The sequence below is a fragment of the Lissotriton helveticus genome, chromosome 5_1 (genome assembly GCF_964261635.1).
Source record: "Lissotriton helveticus chromosome 5_1, aLisHel1.1, whole genome shotgun sequence".
Classification (NCBI taxonomy): domain Eukaryota; kingdom Metazoa; phylum Chordata; class Amphibia; order Caudata; family Salamandridae; genus Lissotriton; species Lissotriton helveticus.
Window position 1 is genome coordinate 1,938,026,351 of NC_136065.1, and position 19,038 is coordinate 1,938,045,388.

Consider the following 19,038-nt stretch of genomic DNA (forward strand, 5'->3'; position numbering starts at 1 on the left):
TTAAGTACCAGTGTGTCAAGAAAGGGCAGTTTTCTTTATACAAATAAGCTGCCAATGTTTATCACCACTGCTAAGCCATTCCACATCAGTGCTCCGCTGGCCTCAGTATGATGTTTCAACAGATGGTTCTCAGCTCAAGTTAGACGCCTATCTTCATTGGGAGTGGGATTTTTAATATTGTTTTCATGGAAGTTGTTGCTTTGGTTTAGAAGGGTTTAATTTGTGGGCAAATGAGTTAAGTGCACTCATGAGTTATATGACTGTAGATATCAGTTGTCCAGTGCCTTATAATGGGCTTCTCTCCCTACTATACAATATGTATCTGTACTACTATCTCCCCAGTATGTTCCAGGTGTTGACTAATGTTTACCCTTGTAAAGTGGACCAGTTGTTATGAAATGGATGGGGCGTCATCTTAGTAGCGCATAGATTTAGTGTTCCTGGTGCCTGTGAAAATTAATTTGACCTTGTGTAATCGAACTGGGGCTCATGTAAAGCGTTTCAATACCTTCTGTGCCAGTTCACACTATACAAGAAAAAAACAGTAATATATAAAGGCAAACAATAATATTACCCATTTAATCCCTACTGAGATATTATCGATCACTAAAATGTACATACACATTGAATGTTAGTAAAACAAAAAGAGTTTAATCAAAGGAAGCAATTTTAAAGCAACTGAAGTAATGCTGATGTAAAATAAACAAAGAAATAGGCTGTCACTGATTCAAAGACAGAATTGTGAAAATAGTTGAATCTGATAACAAATCACATTGTTACACAATAAAAAAAAAAATCATCAGTCCATATTAACTGGCTATAGGTCAACGTTTCAGCCCAAAGGTAGAGTTGATCAGGGCCATTATCGGGATATAGTGTCGCAAAATACAAAAATATATCTGCACACTTCGTAACAAACAGTGGAAGATTTGTTCGTGCCCCTCATGGAATACAAGGTAATTCGCAGAGAACAAAAAAGGGGCAAGGCAGGAGACAATCCAGCCACGGCACACTTTATGGGGCTGACAATTAAAAGCGCCCAATTCTTGAGCCTATATATTTAACATGCAAAAAAGAAATCAACCGTCGGAACGGTCGAGCAGAGACATTAACCGTCTGTACGTTCACTTAAAGGCCCGCAATTCATACGAAACAAGCATTTGCAAGTAATAGGTCTCGCATTTGCGAGAGTTTGAGCTATTGGCTTTGCAAATGACAATACATTGTGTTTTGAAAACCTGCGAGGGTGCACTTTGTACATATAGTCCTTGCTTACGAGATGCAAGGCTGGCAATAACTGCGCCTCTATTACTGCCAGCCTTTCTACTTGTAAGCAAGGACTAAAAGTACAAAGTGCGTGTTTACAACCGCTTGCAGCTTTTAAAAACACATAAATAAAAGGCGAAAGTCATTTACAATGCCAATAGCTCAAACTCTCTCAAATGCGAGACCTATTGCATTGCAAATGCTTGTATTACAATGTGACTTGAGCAGCTCTAGATTTAGGCCAAACATATTAAATATCATAAGCTGGTAAGGAGCAGCATGGTCCCCGGGTGTGTGCTTATCCACCCCCACATTCCTCTCTTTGGTGCACCCTCTTACTTTCTGTTTGTTTGATTACTGTGGCTTGTTGCCCCTGTTTGGTACCTAGACATGTTTAACCTGTTGCTGGCTTGTTGTTGTTGAAGTAAGTGGTATTGTTTTTATCTTCTGCTTACGTCCTCAACTCCCTGTTCAGACCTCTTTATAGTGTGAAATACTAGACGATATTAGCAGTTGTCGGTACCCTAAAAGTGGCTAAGCAGGGTGATTACCCCCCTTCTCGTAGGGTGAATGAATGAAAAGTTTATTCTGTCAATTAACAAAAATTGTTACAAATGATTGAGTATGGCTCTGTGTGTGTGTGGCTGTGTGTGTGTGTGTGGCTGTGTGTGTGTGTGGCTGTGTGTGTGTGGCTCTGTGTGTGTGTGTGTGGCTCTGTGTGTGTGTGTGGCTCTGTGTGTGTGTGGCTCTGTGTGTGTGTGTCTGTGTGTGTGTGTGTGTGTGTGGCTCTGTGTCTGGCTCTGTGTGTGTGTGCGTGTGGCTCTGTGTATGTGTGTGGCTCTGTGTGTGTGTGTGTGTGTGTGGGTGCAAATGCAATAGGGCTCGCATTTGCGAGAGATTAAGCTATTGGCATTGTAAATGACAATGCCATTTATTTATCTGTTTTCAAAACCAACACATAAATAAAAATGTTGTCATTTACAATGCCAATAGCTCTAACTTTTGCAAATGCGAGACCGTTGCATTGTAAATGCTTATTAAGGTTTGCTACCTTTCTGCACTTCCATGATGCCACCATTCCAGCAGACTCATTCTGCAGATGGCTCAAAGGTGAAGGGTGAAGTGGGACAGTTCTGCTTGGTATTTCAATATAGCGAAAAGAGAGGAAGAGTTTCCACTGATTATAGCAGACTCATGATATCTTATACCATGCTTATACCCCGCCATAACCCTTTCATGATATCTTGGACCAATGCAAAATGTATCCAGTTTATTCCTGTGGATGTGCCAGTTTTGAACACCTCCTCTGCATCGATTCTGAGTCAGAGCACATTCTGTGAATGCCCTGTACACTTTATAGGAGGCTTCTCCAATAAGCAGCTCGTGAGATACTGGTAGCTCTCCAGCTACCTGTAAGTAGCTCTCCTGTGTGCAGACCAGCCTACTAAATATGAAGCTTTCACTTTGTTGAATTGATATGTATTTATACTAAGAGATGCATACCAAACTTGAAAGATGTCTATTCAAGATGAATGAAAATTTGTGTGTTTTTAGAACTAATAAACTGATGTTTGGAGAGAAATGGTTAACTTCCTAAAATATATTTAAAGCTGATATTTGAGTGATAAATCATGCAACATTGTGGAGACATTGCTAATATCGACTTGGTGCCAATGGCATTGCACCCGTGGCTGCTATGTAACTCATAGAGGCATTCTACATCGATAAAGAATTTTGTTTGTTACTGTTGGCAACTGTACCTGATGCACTGAGGTGATAACTGTTGGTAATCATGCATGTGGTGGCCACTAATGTAATCATGTTGGACATGGTCTATATTATGACTCTAATAATATTAGTATCTTAGGGCGATTTTTATTGAACATAAGTAGCTCTTGTTACAGAAAAGGTTGGAGAGCTCTGCTTTAGAGGCGTACCTTTGGGACATAACTGTGTGATTTAGGTAGTGTTAAAGACTTACCCTAATAATACATGTCTGTTGCAATTACAGGAACCATCGCTCTACACTGTCAAAGCTGTCTTTATCCTGGACAACGATGGACATCGACTTTTGGCCAAGGTACAGTACAGAGTTGCAATACAATGCATGCAAGGCCTGGGGCATTGGAGAGATTGGGTGCTGAATACATAAGGGCACAGTAGACCAACCGCTTATTGCATAGGAGACGTATAGCACAGGTGGGGCACCTCCCTCGTTATGGCATATTCCACTTTTCCTCCTGGTTACTTACTCCCTTCCCCAGCATCAGTTATCTGTACAGTGCTCACCAGCCCTCCTTTCCTACATTCTGGTAAAATTAAACTCCAGTAAAAAAAAATTAAGAATGTAAAGTGGAACACTACAAATAAATTGCCACTATGTGAAGGCTACTTAATATAAGGTACAAAACCAGGAACTTACCGATAAAGAGTTTAGAAAGGGGTACAGCTGCAGCCACTCAATTGTACCATTATAAGGGGGAAACGTAGGACAGAGTATTGATGTATAGACACAGAGAAGATAGAAAACGAAGGGAGTGCACTCATATATATATATATAATGACTTAGAACATCATTGGGAGACTAACCCAATATACAGTCAAATAAAGGGAATGGAACTGTGCAAACGGCGAAAACTAGAAAATGGTAAAACACCAGGAGACTGCACTATACTAGGTAGTGATGTAATAGTAGGGTTATCCTTGTAAAGTCAAGGAGATGATACAACTCCAGGAGACTACAGTTGAAATACTAGGACTAGGATACACGGTTAGGTGATTGTTCCATATGTAAAGGCATGGATACAGTAAAACACCTGAGTATCGTTACTAAATTAAGGTTAGAATGAGGTAAAGCACCACTGGGCTGTACCATTGTTAGCAAGAAGAGGGCATAACACCATTCAGTTTTAACACAAATAAGGAGTCAGTGGCAGAATGTGGTTGTGTAGCATTGGGCGAAGTGAGAATGCCAATGGTCTGAAGAAACAGATTTAAGTGGATAGCACTGCAGAATGATGCTGTGTCAGCGGCTCATCTGATAAGGTTATTAAACGGGACGGACGGCCTCATTCCAGGTATCAAGATGGAGAATAGCTCAGATGATAACTCCAAATAGCTGAGAGACGTTCATGGATAACCAGACCTGTACCATGTACAATGTAGTATTTAGTAAGACAAGGGCCCCTGTGGGAGGGTTCTACTCTTGGACCTCTCTGCTTTGTCAACCGTAACAATGGGCTGGACTGGGAGTAATTGGGCAGTGCCCGCTAAGCATTCAGCAGGAGATGTCTTGTAATGCTGGCTTCTCCAACAAGTAGCTTGTGCGCTTCTGGTTGCTCTCCAGCTATCTGTGAGTAGCTCTCCTGCCAACTAAATTAGAAGCTTTTGGTTGTCTAAAATAATATATGTATACCAAAATAGAAAATTTGAATCAAAGATCAAAATGTTTGTATTTTCAAAAGCTATTTTAAAAGCTGATATTTGAAAGCCAAATCATGCATCATTAGGAGGCTTATTACTAATATTATTACCTTGGTGCCAGCTGCATTGCAGCTGTGGCTCTTGTGCATTACCTTTGTAGAGGCATTCTAAATTCACAAGGCCTTTTTTCGCATTGCTGATGGGAATTCTTACTGAAATGTTCTGAAGTGATCATGGCTGGTAATTATGCATAGAGTTTCCACTAGTGCAATCTTGCCTGATGTGTACAACACAGATTATATCAGTAGCTGGGCGTGATTTTCATTGAACATCAGTGGCTCTTATTAATTAAAAGGTTGGAGACCCCTGCTGTAATGTATTTAAATTAGATGGAAACAAGACAGAGGTATTGGCCAAAGAAGGGTATTACGAGCTGTGAGCCACTGAGCTTTGGCCTAGAGAGCTGTGTTCACCCCCAGGTCCCATAACAATACAAAGGAACTGATCAAAAACTGTCCGTCCTCTCCCAAATCCAGAATGCATTGTCCACAGGGTTCATCCTTTTAAAACTTATGAGGAGGAAATATCGGCCTTTTCCACCACTGGAGAATTTCAGCCAGGTGGTTGGAGCTTGTGGCTTCTTTTATCTTACTATTGCAATGCAGTCACCCAAGGACCTCCATTGGCAGACTGCAGCCTCCTCAGAACTTGGCGGTGCTGGTGATGATGGGGCAGGGAAAGTTCTGCCATGTCTCACCTGTGAAATACTCTCTGAATTGGTTGTCAATAAAAACAGTACCTTCCTTCAGACACTGCTTTGTCCGCAAAACATACCATATGACCGGGCCTGCCTTTCTATTGAACGTGGTGACTCTACTGCCTAGTCAGGCGGCTGCTGTCAAGTGCTGCCCATTGTCTTGATTGTCCTCAAGGTTACTGGTCATGGGCGGGTGGGAAATGGTTTCATGTCATGGCCATGACTCTCAAACGACTTGCCCCTGGAGTTTCATGCCATCCCCAACATTGCAGTTATTAAAAGCGCATTGAGATTTTATCCACGTTCCCAATTTTAGCCTCTGGTATACCGGTTCCTTCAGATTAATGGAAGGACAACTGGCTTCTTGCTTTGGGTTGTTTGTCCTTTCAGGATTGTCATTTATTGTGTCCTTTCTCTATATAGTCTTAGTTCCAAGATGCTTCGGTGAACGTGGGTCAGTAAATAGAATATTAATAATAATAAAGTCTGAGTCCCTTAATAAATAGGCTCTTTGGGCTGGTGCTCAAGATAGGAGGAGCTTAATCGTACAGCTATATTGTGATGAACTTTGATTATAACTGTATCATGCAAGGCAATACGTTTGTGATCTATGTGTTGCATTTACTTGCATTATTTAAATTGGTAATATGTAGACCTTGAGTTGCAAGTGCTTTGGTGGCGCAATGGTTGGTATTTTTCCCAGCTGCACTTTACAGTTCTTTAATGTTTTTTAATAGAGCTGTGTTTATTTGTGCCTGAAAATATTCTATAGACCAAATATGTGCCAATATGTTGCTTAAAATTTATAGTTGTACTTTTACTTGTTTCTGTAAATCGTTTATATACTTATAAAAAAAATCTTCTCGCGCTGCCAAAATAGGCCTATAAAGGAAACTGATAATGAAGAGATTTTTTTTTCCTCTTGAATTTCTGCAAAGGACAAGACTGTTCATCCTAAACAAATTGTATAACACTAAACTGTACGAAGATGTGATGACAGAAACATAATCCCCAATGAGACCTTCTCTTTTGAGTATTTTCTTTGAGTGACTCCTTAGAATTCCTCTTGCCTATTCTTGGTATTTAGTGTAGTTTTGAATTTGCAAGGTGTGCCTGAAAAAGGATATCATTGGGTCTGCAGTTTTGTAGTTCAATAGGAGATTGTTTCTGCAGTCCCACTTGGGCATAGGTAGATGGCACGTCTCTTTACATATCTGTGTTTCTTGATATGGAGCTCAAGACTTCCAAGAGGACGACCCAGGCCTTCCATAGGTCATTGTATCCGTGTAATTGTCAGCTACAACCTATATATCTGGGATGAGATGGACTCGTATGTGGTCATCATTCCTGTACAAGATAGCCACATTAAAAAAAAATCCTTTTTACAACAATTGTGCTCATGACAGAAGAGTTTACTTCAGGACATGATGAATATCTCAATATATACATGAAATGTAGAAAAGGACTATTTCATTGCAGAACATCAATCAAACCGTAGGGGCGCTTATACGGCCCATCAGTTAGAATCTACCGGTTACCCGTTATCCCTCCCACACTCAACATCATAATTCCCCCCCTGAACTTTCTCTCTCAGTACCCCAGGGGATTTGCCAGGCAAGATATCCATTTTAAGCTTCATCATGGGAAAAGGCAGCACATTCTCTAATATATCCAACAAGGACACGACAAAGAATTAGAAACTCTGGGGCTGAAATTGACAATATTTGCAAATGTCAGGATATATTGATCAGAAGACTTTATTTCTACTTCTACTTACCATCATTCATCTTATCTCTGTGTTAACCCATAAGGTTTCTGTTACTCTAGAGAGGTTCCAAAACTATAGCCATCTAAAAAATGTAAGCAGCCTCATTGTAACCTTAGAGTACACAGCCTTCACCAGTGGGAGTGTGTCCCGTTTATCCCATCAGTTGCAATGTCCCTCAAAAGACCAACCCTCACCAAAGAGGGTATCCTAAACATAATGTAACCTATTTGTAAAGCACACAATTGTCCCAAGAAGCGTTTTGCTGCTGAATAACATGTTTATTGTTACCTAACTGAATGTAACTAATTTGATCAGGTTCAGAAGAAAGTAAGACTGAGTCTGCCCACTAGGATTCAATCCTGTGGCCGTAAGGTCAAACATAGATTTCTGGAGAGGAGGCATTAATCCAGTGAGCTAACAGATGTGGTTACTCCCTTACTTTGCCAAAGATGTTATGTTATATTTAATTTATAGAGCGCGCAGCTACTCGAAAGTGTCCCGGCGCTTACTTCAGAAAAGAAAGAAATGCTGAAGAAATCCGGTTAAAAGAGCAACGTTTTTAGTTTCTTCTTGAACAGCAGTGGATCTAGAATGACCCGCAAGGCCAGGGGCAACCTATTCCAGGCCAGACCTGCTCTGCGCACAAAGGAATTTCCACCAAGTCGCTGGCGCTTAAACTTCGGGGTCTGCATCAACAGCTGAGCAGAAGAGCGCAGCTGTCTCCCTGGTGTATAAAAGGCGAATCTCTTTTACAAATAGATGAGACCCAGACCATAAAGAGCCCGATGAGCAATTGTCAGCATTTTACATTTCAGGCGAGATTGAACTGGGAGCCAGTGCAGAGAACGCAAATGATTCCGAACGCAATGCCTGGATGACAAACCCACAAGAAGTCTGGCTGCCGAGTTTTGCACCACTTGCAATTTCTTCACAAGGAAACCCGGGCAGCCGACCAAGAGGGTGTTGGCATAATCCAAACGGGACAAAATCAGTGCATGGACCACGGTTTCTCTGGCAGTGCTATGCAAAAAGGGAAGAAACTTCATCAAGCTTTTCAGCATGCCAAAACAAGTGCCGGCCAGTTTCTTTACTTGCGTCACAAAGTTCAGATTTTCCTCGAACCAGACGCCAAGATTTTTGGCGGCGCCTTTCTTCTCAGAAGGGCGAGGGAAGCCAGGAGGCCAAAGCGTCTCTCTAAAATCCGATGGGAAAGAGCCATACAGCAGCACCTCAGACTTCCCCTTGTTACATTTCAACTGTGCATTTGCCAGCCAATGGAAGACTGAGGACAGGCAGTGTTGAGCTGACTCAACTGAGTCGTCCTCCTTGTTCCAAATAAACAACAGCTGGGTGTCGTCAGCATATGCCATCACTTTAGCCCTCAGTGACTCCGCAAGGTACACCAGCGGAGTCACGTAGATATTAAAAAGGAGAGGGCTAAGTGATGACCCCTGTGGTACCCCAGTGGTCACAGGCATAGACGCAGAGGCACTCGGAGGGAGCCAGACCTGCTGAAGGAACTAATCCATTGCAAGGCGTGCCAGAAATGCCTATTTCTGACAGGCGGTCGAGGAGCATGGCATGAGGCACAGTTTCGAATGCCGCCGAGAGATCTAGCATAACCAACGATGCTCTCTCGCCGCCATCCAAACACTACCGGATCGCCTCTGTGACCGCTAACATTGCGGACTAAGCCAGATTGGCCAGGTGGAGCTGACTTGCCCCCTCAACAAAGTTGGTGAGTTGAAAAGTAACCACCTTCTCGCATACTTTAGCCAAACTTGGCAGAAGCAAGATAGGGCGGTAGTTCTCAGGCACCAATGGGTCAAGTGACAGCTTCTTAAGTAATGGGAGAATCAAAGCATGTTTCCATGCCTTAGGAACACATGCATCACACAATGATTTGTTGACCATAAGATTTACTTCTGTAATAATGGTGTCTGCCAAATCAGACAAGAGTCTGGCTGCACAAGGATCGTTAGGTGAGCCGGATTTAAGGGCCTTAAGGATTCTGAGAGAGCTGGCAGAATCAACAGGCCTAAACTCAGAAAAGGTGGAGGCCGGTTCTGCCCTGATCATACGAAGTGCCAACACCGCACCAGAATTCCTAGGAGAAATCGAGAATGTCTCTTGGATACTGATTATTTTATCCCTAAAGAATGACGCCAAGGTGTTACACCAAGTTTCTGAGGCAGGTGTAGCCGCCACCTGGTCATTGGGGGCCAAAAAGCTCTGCACAATTGCAAAGATTTCTTTGGGGTTGTTGTTAGCCCGCTCAATCCGAGTGGCGTAGTGCTGGCCTTTGGCCTCTCCTATCGCCGCATAATAGAGTTTTTGTTTAGCTCTAAGAATATTTTTGTCAGTGGGCGGTAGCCACACACAGGCACGCCAGGCTCTCTCTGCTATTTTGCACGAATGTTTCAGAGTCCTCAGCTTGGAGGAAAACCACGGCTTAGAGGGGGACCCTCTCCTCAACCTTGGCTGATAAGGTGCCGACAGGGTAGCCACCGAACTTGTGATCCAATCAGTAAACTGAGATACATTATCCTCCCAATCCCCCGAAAGGGAGGGCTGGAAAGCTGCCAGGGAAGCCCCAGGTCCATTTTCCTAGAGGCTTGGGGACGATGACAGTAGGCCGGATGAGGAGAATTCTTCAAAGCCCAAGAGAAGAATATGGGAAAATGGTCCGACCATGCGATCGGCCTCGGCCCCTTCACCGATGTAAGAAAATTATCACAGATGATGTCTAAAGTGTGCCCTCCTGAGTGGGTGGGAAACAAAACTCTTTGTGAGAGACTCGCCAAAAGAAAGGCGTCCAAAAGAACTATAGAATCCGCTGCCTCAGTGTGGTCGAGGTGGATATTAACATCTCCAAGAACCACAAACTTCAAGAAGCGCAACGCACGGTCAGCCAGTGCGTCCCCACAGGTATCCAGAAAGCTCCTGGATGTCCCAGGAGGCCGATAAATCAAGGACCCCCCCCAAAGTAATGTGGGCTGAGAGTTGTAAACTAAAGTTCAGAACCTCACAATCACCCCAAAGGGTGGATAATTCACTGTGGAGGGTCCAGCCTTCCCTATACCAGATGGCTAGGCCACCACCTCTGCCTACCTGGCGATCCACCCGGTGAACTTTAAAACCAGCAGGTGTAGCCAATGCCACTATAGGGTTAGAGAAGGCATCAAACCAAGTCTCAGTAACAAACAGTATGTCCAGACCGTTGTCAGTGATCAAATCAGCAACATCTACATAGTGCTTCTCCTACGCAGACGACACCCAGCTGATCCTCTCCCTCACCAAAGACCCTAACACCGCCAAAACCAATCTACACGAAGGAATGAAAGAAGTAGCCGATTGGATGAAGAACAGCCGTTTAAAACTAAACTCGGACAAAACGGAAGTCCTCATCTTAGGATCATCCCCCTCTGCCTGGGACGACTCAGGGTGGCCACCGGCCCTGGGTACAGCACCCATACCTACAGATCACGCACGTAACCTGGGCTTCATCCTAGACTCCTCGCTCTCGATGACCAGACAAGTCAACGCCGTCTCATCTTCATGCTTCAACATCCTACGCATGCTCAAAAAAATCTTCCGTTGGATCTCCACCGAAACTAGAAAGACAGTCACCCACGCACTGGTCACTAGTCGACTGGATTATGGAAATACCCTTTACGCCGGAACCACAGCCAAACTACAGAAAAAACTCCAACGCATCCAAAACGCCTCAGCCAGACTCATACTGGACATCCCCCGTCATGCCCACATTTCCGGTCACCTGAAAAGCCTCCACTGGCTCCCAGTAAACAAGAGAATCACATTCCGTCTCCTCACCCACGCACACAAGACCCTCTACGACCTAGGACCAGAATGCCTCAACACACGACTATCCTTCTACACACCCACCCGCCAACTACGTTCATCCAATCAAGCCCTCGCCGCAATTCCGCGCATCCATAGATCCACCATGGGAGGAAGATCCTTCTCCTACTTAGCGGCCAAGACTTGGAATTCTCTCCCCACTCACCTCCGTCTTACGCAGAACCACCTCTCCTTCAAAAAGCAGCTCAAAACCTGGCTTTTTGATAAGTAATGCACCCATCCTCCCCCAAGCGCCTTGAGACCCTCTGGGTGAGTAGTGCGCTATACAAATTACTGAACTTGAACTTGAACTTGAACTTCTTCACCGATCTGGCATTGATGAGGCAGGCACTAATGTTCCCCGACCTAGGTGTATCAGCAAGTATATCAGTTACCAAGGGCTCCGGAACAAAATGAAACCCACAGTCCACACAAGCATAGTCCCTTGTAGGACCGATGGACCAAGCTCTATGGGACGGACAGGGAGGGGGTTTCAAAGATGTCAGCTATTCACTTGATAGGTGAATGGTAACGTTGCTCCCCGAGCCATAACGGGCAGCGTGCCTCGCCCTGAGCGCTGACTTAGCGCTGACGGGCACAGACTGGCTTGCTTTAGGCGCGCCTTAGGCGCGCCCGAGCAGGCCTCATCTTTAGAAGGTGTGGCTGGAGGTGGCGTGCAGCATGCATCATCTGGAATGCTGACCTCGAACAATGCGAGTCGTGTCCAAGGTGGCCTCTGTCCCGTGGTAACCCCCAACAGTGCCGCCCAGTGAGCAAGGGGTATGGTGCACTCAAATTTTTAAAAAATAAGCCTGAGAATGACAGCGACTAAAAACAATTCCCCTACTATGTTTAAAAACGAAATTCAAAGTTTTCCCAGATCACACAACTAACCAACCCCCAAATTCCCTCTGTCAAGATATCACAGAAGCTTAATTTTAAATCAGGAGAGTGAGCAAAGCACCCTTTTCCGCCATCTTTGGTTCAGTTTTGCCTGTCACACATCTTTGGTTCTGTTTCAGAAGTTAAGCTGGAATAACATTCTATACTTAGTATTTAACAGGACCTTTACAAAAAACCATTTTCATAATGTGGGTTCCTTTCATTAAGTGACTCGAAGTATTCCACAAACGTTCATGGTGCACACCTTGACAGTGCTATCAGGAGCTTTGGGAGGTATTTTGGGCTGGTGATGAGAGGCTCGCACTTCTACTACAAATTTCTTCTGTTTATGCTGAACTCTCCACCCAGCTTAATTGTACATTGAGTTCAGTCTGCTCATTCAGTGATTGCTTTATGGTCAATGAGACCCTTGCTGGCTTTCAGTGCTTTTAATTTGTGATTCTCCATAGCTCAAACCCAATCCATTTTTCTTTCTTCTGAAAGAGTTAACTTGAATACCTCTTTGAGATATCCATATCAAGAAGATATTTGTGCGAAAAGAGACCATGGCCTGTTTTTCAGTGATACCAAAGACTACTTTTTACTAGACCTTTTCCTCCTTTTACCTCCTAGTGTCTGACTGAGAACTGGGTAAGCAGAATTGTAATCCTCTCCACAGCTTGCCCAAACAACAAATCCCTAGGAGATGGAAATCGACCTTTTCCTATGGACTCTGTGAATACAACAACCCGACCACCTAAAGGAGTATCCCACACCTATTGTCATTTTGCCTTCCAACTCCTGTGATAAGGCTGGCTGCCGAGCTCTATATACCAAAAGTTGAACACAGGACACAAAGGGAGGTTAAACTTCAGCGTTCCGCAGCTGAAATTCTGTTGTCCCACTATGGCCTTTGCAGTACTGGTGTTCTAACCTTATTCTTGTGTCTGGGAAGAAAAGATGAATTGTCCGTTGAATCCTCAGCTTCTGATCAGACGTAGGAGATGGTTTTCCACCATTCTCTTTATACCAAACTGGAAGCATGATTTTGGGAAAAATCTTATTCTTAGATAGCCTATTAGAAGTTAATCTTGATACCATGGACAACACAAGGAAGGCTCCTTGCAGGAATCCTTACTAAAATGAATTGTCAGTGGTTCTGAAATTGGATCTTTTTATGAAATTGACATCTACTATTGTTCCACTCAGTGGGCATTAAATTTGATTTTAGGCACTGTCATGAACAAACCAGTTATTTAGATAAAACATTTTTTACAAACAACTGTTTCTTGGTTAGTCTGTGAACCTAACGTACTGTCAGACAAAAAAGCTTACATTGCATTTTTCAGAGACCAATGTATTTTTTAAACATAATTCCATTGTTTACTTCTAAACGTGTAATTAGAATTTCATCTTTATCGAGGAAATTGTTCCTTACTATTTTTCATGTAAGACCTAACGGTCCTTCCTATCACACTTGCATAGATTTGGGGATGATTTTGAGATTCTCCAGAGGAAATTCTGTTTCCAGTAGCGCCATACTATATTTGCCACATTCTACAAGGCAGCATTAAAAAATTCACTAAATTTTCCACCACTATGGCATACCACATACAACTCTGATCCCCGCTCACACCGCCATCGCATACCCCACGCTGGACAAGATCATGGCCACCCTCATCCAGGTCAAAGAAGAACTGCACATCATCAAAGAACTTCTCTGCACAAACCCCATACAACTCTCACCCAACTCAACCCACCAAGTAGTTCAAGTGTACTTAACCACTACTTCGGACTCTTAAAGAATATGCACAGACCTTACTCCCTGCTCGACCTCTTTGTTTATCTGTATTATCTGTATTTGTGATCTACATCGATTTGTACTGACTTAGCTGTCTGATTAAGATCTTGTACTCTCTCTATGTAGGGCGCTCTGATATCTGCAAAGATCTTGTTCGCGCTATATAAAACTTTCAAATAAAATAAAAATAAAATAAAATAATAAAATAACTCTGATGCTGATTGTTCAGATAGAAATGGTCAATTTAGCCATTTCGTTGTGACAATGAAATGAAGAGTTCCTAGCCCATTGTGAAATAGGAAGACCAAAGATTAACGTTACCTGAATCACATGAATGTAATTTCTTACCATGCCACACTTGCACTGTGTATGGTGAGGGTGATATTTAGGTCGATATTCAGAAAGCTGACCTTACATTTTGTCCATTGCTTACCGTTGACTTTGTGATATGTAACTCTCACTTTCTGACTTTCTATTTGCTGGCTTTATTTCCTTTAGGCTGTCCAGCTTTAATTTGTCCCCCTGTTGCCCAAACCTTGTTTACTATATTCTTCTACTAACTCGCTTTCTGTAAACAGGCCTTTAAATCTCGTTCTTAACTCATATTTGCTGTGCATTCAGAGATAGAGGCCAAATGTCAAGTTCTCTCTTCTGAGGAAGCTTGGTGTTAACTTTTCTTTCTCTGAATTCAAAGCAAGTGCATTCATGTGACAATCCTGCTGAGTATCCATGTAAGAGGGGAGGGTATATGATGTTTTTTTTCTAGCACACAGAAAAAAACATGTGCTCATGTTTCAGAATATATCAGAATTAGTACAAATGATGCACTTTTTTTGTAATTCAGAAGTGTGATGGAAATAAATATTTGAATACGATCAAAACATCAATACACTAGGTCATGGGTACTCACAAACTTTATCTCTGGGCCAAATTTACTGTGTGGTTTGTGGCAGAGGGCCGCACCGGTGGGGGAGGGGTCAGTCGGGGAGGGGGCGGGGCTAGAGCAAAAAAAACTGTGACCAAGTGGTTGAACACAGACCCCTGCAGCGGACACATTCGTCCACTGAGCCACCAGACCTAGCATACACACATCTATCTATCTATCTATCTATCTATCTATCTATCTATCTATCTATCTATCTATCTCTATCTCTATCTCTATCTCTATCTCTATCTCTATCTCTATCTCTATCTCTATCTCTATCTCTATCTCTATCTCTATCTCTATCTCTATCTCTATCTCTATCTCTATCTCTATCTCTATCTCTATCTCTATCTCTATCTCTATCTCTATCTCTATCTCTATCTCTATCTCTATCTCTATCTCGCTATCTATCTCTATCTCGCTATCTATCTCTATCTCGCTATCTATCTCTATCTCGCTATCTATCTCTATCTCGCTATCTATCTCTATCTCGCTATTTATCTCTATCTCGCTATCTATCTCTATCTCTCTCTGTCTCTATCTCGATCTCTCTCTCTCTCACTCGATCTGTCTCTATCTCTATGTCACTATCTCTGTCTCTCTAGCTAATATCTATCTCTCTAGCTTCTGTCTATGTCTCTGTCTGTCCCTATCTCTGTCTGTCCCTGTCTCTGTCTGTCCCTGTCTCTGTCTGTCCCTTTCTCTATCTGTCTGTCCTTGTCTGTCTGTGCCTGTCTCTATCTGTCTGTCCTTGTCACTATCTGTCTGTCCCTGTCTCTGTCTGTCCCTGTCTTTGTATGTCTCTGTCTCTGTATGTCCCTGTCTCTAACTGTCCCTGTCTCTTTCTGTCCCTGTCTCTGTCTGTCTGTCTGTCTCTGTCTCTATCTGTTTCTCCCTGTCTCTGTCTCTATCTGTCTGTCCCTGTCTCTGTCCCTATCTGTCGGCCCCTGTCTCAATCTGTCTGTCCCTATCTTTCCCTGTCTCTGTCTCTATCTGTCTGTCCCTGTCTCAATGTCCCTGTCTCTGTCTCTGTCTCTATCTGTCTGTCACTGTCTCTGTCTCTCTTTCCCTGTCTCTGTCTGTCCCTGTCTCTACCTGTCCCTGTCTGTCTCTATGTCTGTCTGTCCTTGTCTCTCTCTATCTGTCTCTCTGCCTCGATCTGTCTCTGCGCCTCTATCTGTCTCTGCGCCTCTATCTGTCTCTGCGCCTCTATCTGTCTCTGCGCCTCTATCTGTCTCTGCACCTCTATCTGTCTTTGTCTAAACAGGAAGCTTCCCAAAATGTCCTTTTAAACGTCAGCTGTGAAAGCGCTTACAGCTGACTTTTAAAGGGCCTTTTGGGAAGCTTCCGAAGGTGCCTGATGCCACAGAGGCCAGCAGTAAACACAGAAGATAGCCGCAGGAGCATACGTAATGAATACCTATTTAATATGTATTCACTACGTATGCTCCTGCGGTCATCTTCTGTGTTTACTGCCGGCCGTGGAAACTGCAAGGCAGGGTCCGTGGGCCGCCAATGAAGGCCTGCCGGGCCGCTGGTGGCCTGCGGCCCGTACTATGAGTACCAATGCACTAGGTAATGACATTTGCACACATTATCATTTGTAAGCAGTAAACCCGTATTTCAGTACACATCTAATGGTCTTTTCAAATTAAAATGTGTTGTCTGTGATGGCAGTGCGGTACCACACCATGCATATTCCACACTACTCCACTCCACTCTATGCAATGCCACTCAATCCATGACACCCCACGCCACTGCACTCCACTCCCCTCCCCTCCACACCATTTACCCCACTCCAATCTACCCCACTCCAGTCTATCCCACTAAACTCCAATCTACCCCACCCCACTTCACTACGATCTACTCGTCTACCCCACTCGACTCTACCCCACTCCAGTCCAATCTACCCACTTCAATCTACCCCATCCCACTCCAGTATACCCTGTTCCAATCTACCACATTCCACTCCAATCTACCCCATGCCACTCACTAATATCTACCTCACTCCACTCTAACACACTCCACCCAATCTACCCCTCCCCAATCTATCCCATCCCAATTGACCCCTTTCTACTCTACTCCAATCTACCCCACTCTACCCCAGTCTCCCCACTCCACCCACCTCACCCCACTGCAATCTACCCCACCCCACAGTACCCCACTCCAATCGACTCTACTCCAGTCTATCCGACTCCAAACTACTCCACTCATTTCTGTTCAATCCACCCCACTCCGATCTTGCCCCACCCATTCTCACTCCTGCTGAGAGCTGGGACAAAGTTGAGGAGGCCATTTCAGACCGGCTAACAGTAGCCTGCAATATTCATGCTCCTCTTTGGAAAAACTAAGCAAATTCAACGACCTGAAGCATCTAAATGGTTTTTGGAAGAATTATAGCTAGCTAAATTGAGACTCCACCAGGCTGAACAGAAATGGCAAAATGCTTACCTGCCCGAAAACAAGGAAGCCTTCGTCCAGTGTTTAAAATTAAAATAATCAATTTTGCAGGCTAAATTGACCTTTATTTCAAACAGAATTCTATGCTCTAAAAATAAAACTAAGGATATCTTTGAAATTGTCAGAGAACTATTAAACCCGGGAAGAGTAACCGTACCAGTCACCCCCACCCATAATTTGTGATGCTCTGAACTCTTTCATTTTTCATAAAATAATGGAGATAAGACAGCACCCCTCCCCAGAACGTTAACCATTGAGAACCCATGTGAAGAAAGGAATCCCATCCCACTCTCGGCCTTCCCCATTATCAGTCAAGATTCCCTCATGGATTTAATGGCCAATGTTAAATTGGGATTCCCGAAAGATACTTGGCCCCTCCCCCAGATCCTAAAAATAATTTTCTCCTTTTTTCCTGATACAACTAATTCCCACCTTAAACAATCCCTAACTCAGGGAATTGTCCAACACTCTTTTAAGGAGGCTGTGATAATCCCACTTGAAAATAAATATGGAGAGGACCCAGCAATTTAAAAAAAAACAATCCACCAATCTCTCTTCTCCCCTATTTAGCAAAACTACAAGTGACCCTTGTGGCGCAGCTCCTCTGCTCCTTTCTAGAGGACTCTAAATTCATCGACCCATACCAGGCAGGCTTTCGAACTGCCCACTCAACAGAAACAGTCATTCTTTCTGTAGTAGATGATATGATAGAAGAAGCAGACATAGGCATTAGTCGGACAGAGGATCCAATTTAAAGCCCTTTGTATAGTGTTCAGGGCCCTCCACGGATGACTGCCTCCAGACTCTGGAACACTCTTCCCTTCGAGATTAGGGCCACTAATGAACTTCTGCAGTTTAGGAAAAGGGTAAAAACCTGGCTTTTCCCTGGCTAGCCCGGGTATACTCTGTGCCTCTGTTTCTATCTGGGTTTGGATTTTGTTAGCGCCAGGATGCCTGCAACGGTGACAGTCGCGCTTTATAAGTCTTAAAATAAATATAATAAAATAAATAGTCAGGCATTGGTCCTCCTAGATCTATCAGTGGCCTTCTACATGGTCGACTATGCGACCCTGATTGGACGTGTCGAGGCAGCGTGACTGCAGGGTGTTGCTCTGGACTGGATGGAATCCTTTCTTAAAGACCATTCCCAATTAGTTTGTCACGCTCCCCCTTTTGTTCATCCAAGGTCCAACTAAATTACGAAGTACCACAGGGATCATCCGCATGCCACTATCTTTTTCATCTTTACATCCACCCTCTGGTATATTCCTTTCAGCTGCAGATGGTGACAATGTATAACTAGGCTGATGATATGCAGGTGCTTTTCACCAATGATAACACCTTGGAAATCAAGGGTTTTTTCCAAAACACTATGCTATATATTCGTGATTGGACAAACAGCAATCAGTTGAAGTTGAACTATGACAAAACAGAGATTGTTGTTACAAACAATAAGATCAACTAATGGAATCCTTTCTTCTGGTCTGCCTCCAAAGATGGGATCCCCTTCCTTGCCCGAGAAAGCTGTAAAAAGTCTTGGGTTCCTAATTGATATCCTCATGCGTTCTCCAACTTAGGAGAATCAGAAAAATCAGGAAATATTTTAATTTTCCAGCCACCATCCAAATCATTATTGCCTTAGTCATGTCCCAGATCGTCTATGCAAATGCTCTCTAGCTTGAACTTCCAATAGGCCTCAACCACAGGCTAAAGAAGCACTAAATCAAGCAGCTAGTCTAGTCTTTCAACAACTTAGGTACTGCCATATTAAACCTTTGATGGAAAAGCTACATTGGCTCGTAGCTTAGCATACCATCTTCAAAACATGTTGCACATTTTTTAAATCCCTCCGTGACAAAAGCCCATCCTTTATGTCCACAAGAATTCAGAGCTAC

General features: G+C 43.5%; 1 protein-coding gene across 2 annotated transcripts in view; it reads left to right on the top strand.

Moving 5' to 3' along the window:
• COPZ2 (coat protein complex I subunit zeta 2) overlaps positions 1-19,038 on the top strand; it is a 116,728-nt gene that overhangs the window by 24,807 nt on the left and 72,883 nt on the right. For both annotated transcript variants that reach the window (XR_013595064.1, XM_078645571.1), the window contains exon 2: positions 3,278-3,346. Coding sequence is in view for 1 of the 2 variants with exons in the window: in XM_078645571.1 (XP_078501697.1) it covers positions 3,278-3,346 (69 nt within the window). In the remaining variant the exon portion in view is untranslated. The remainder of the gene's footprint in view (positions 1-3,277; positions 3,347-19,038) is intronic.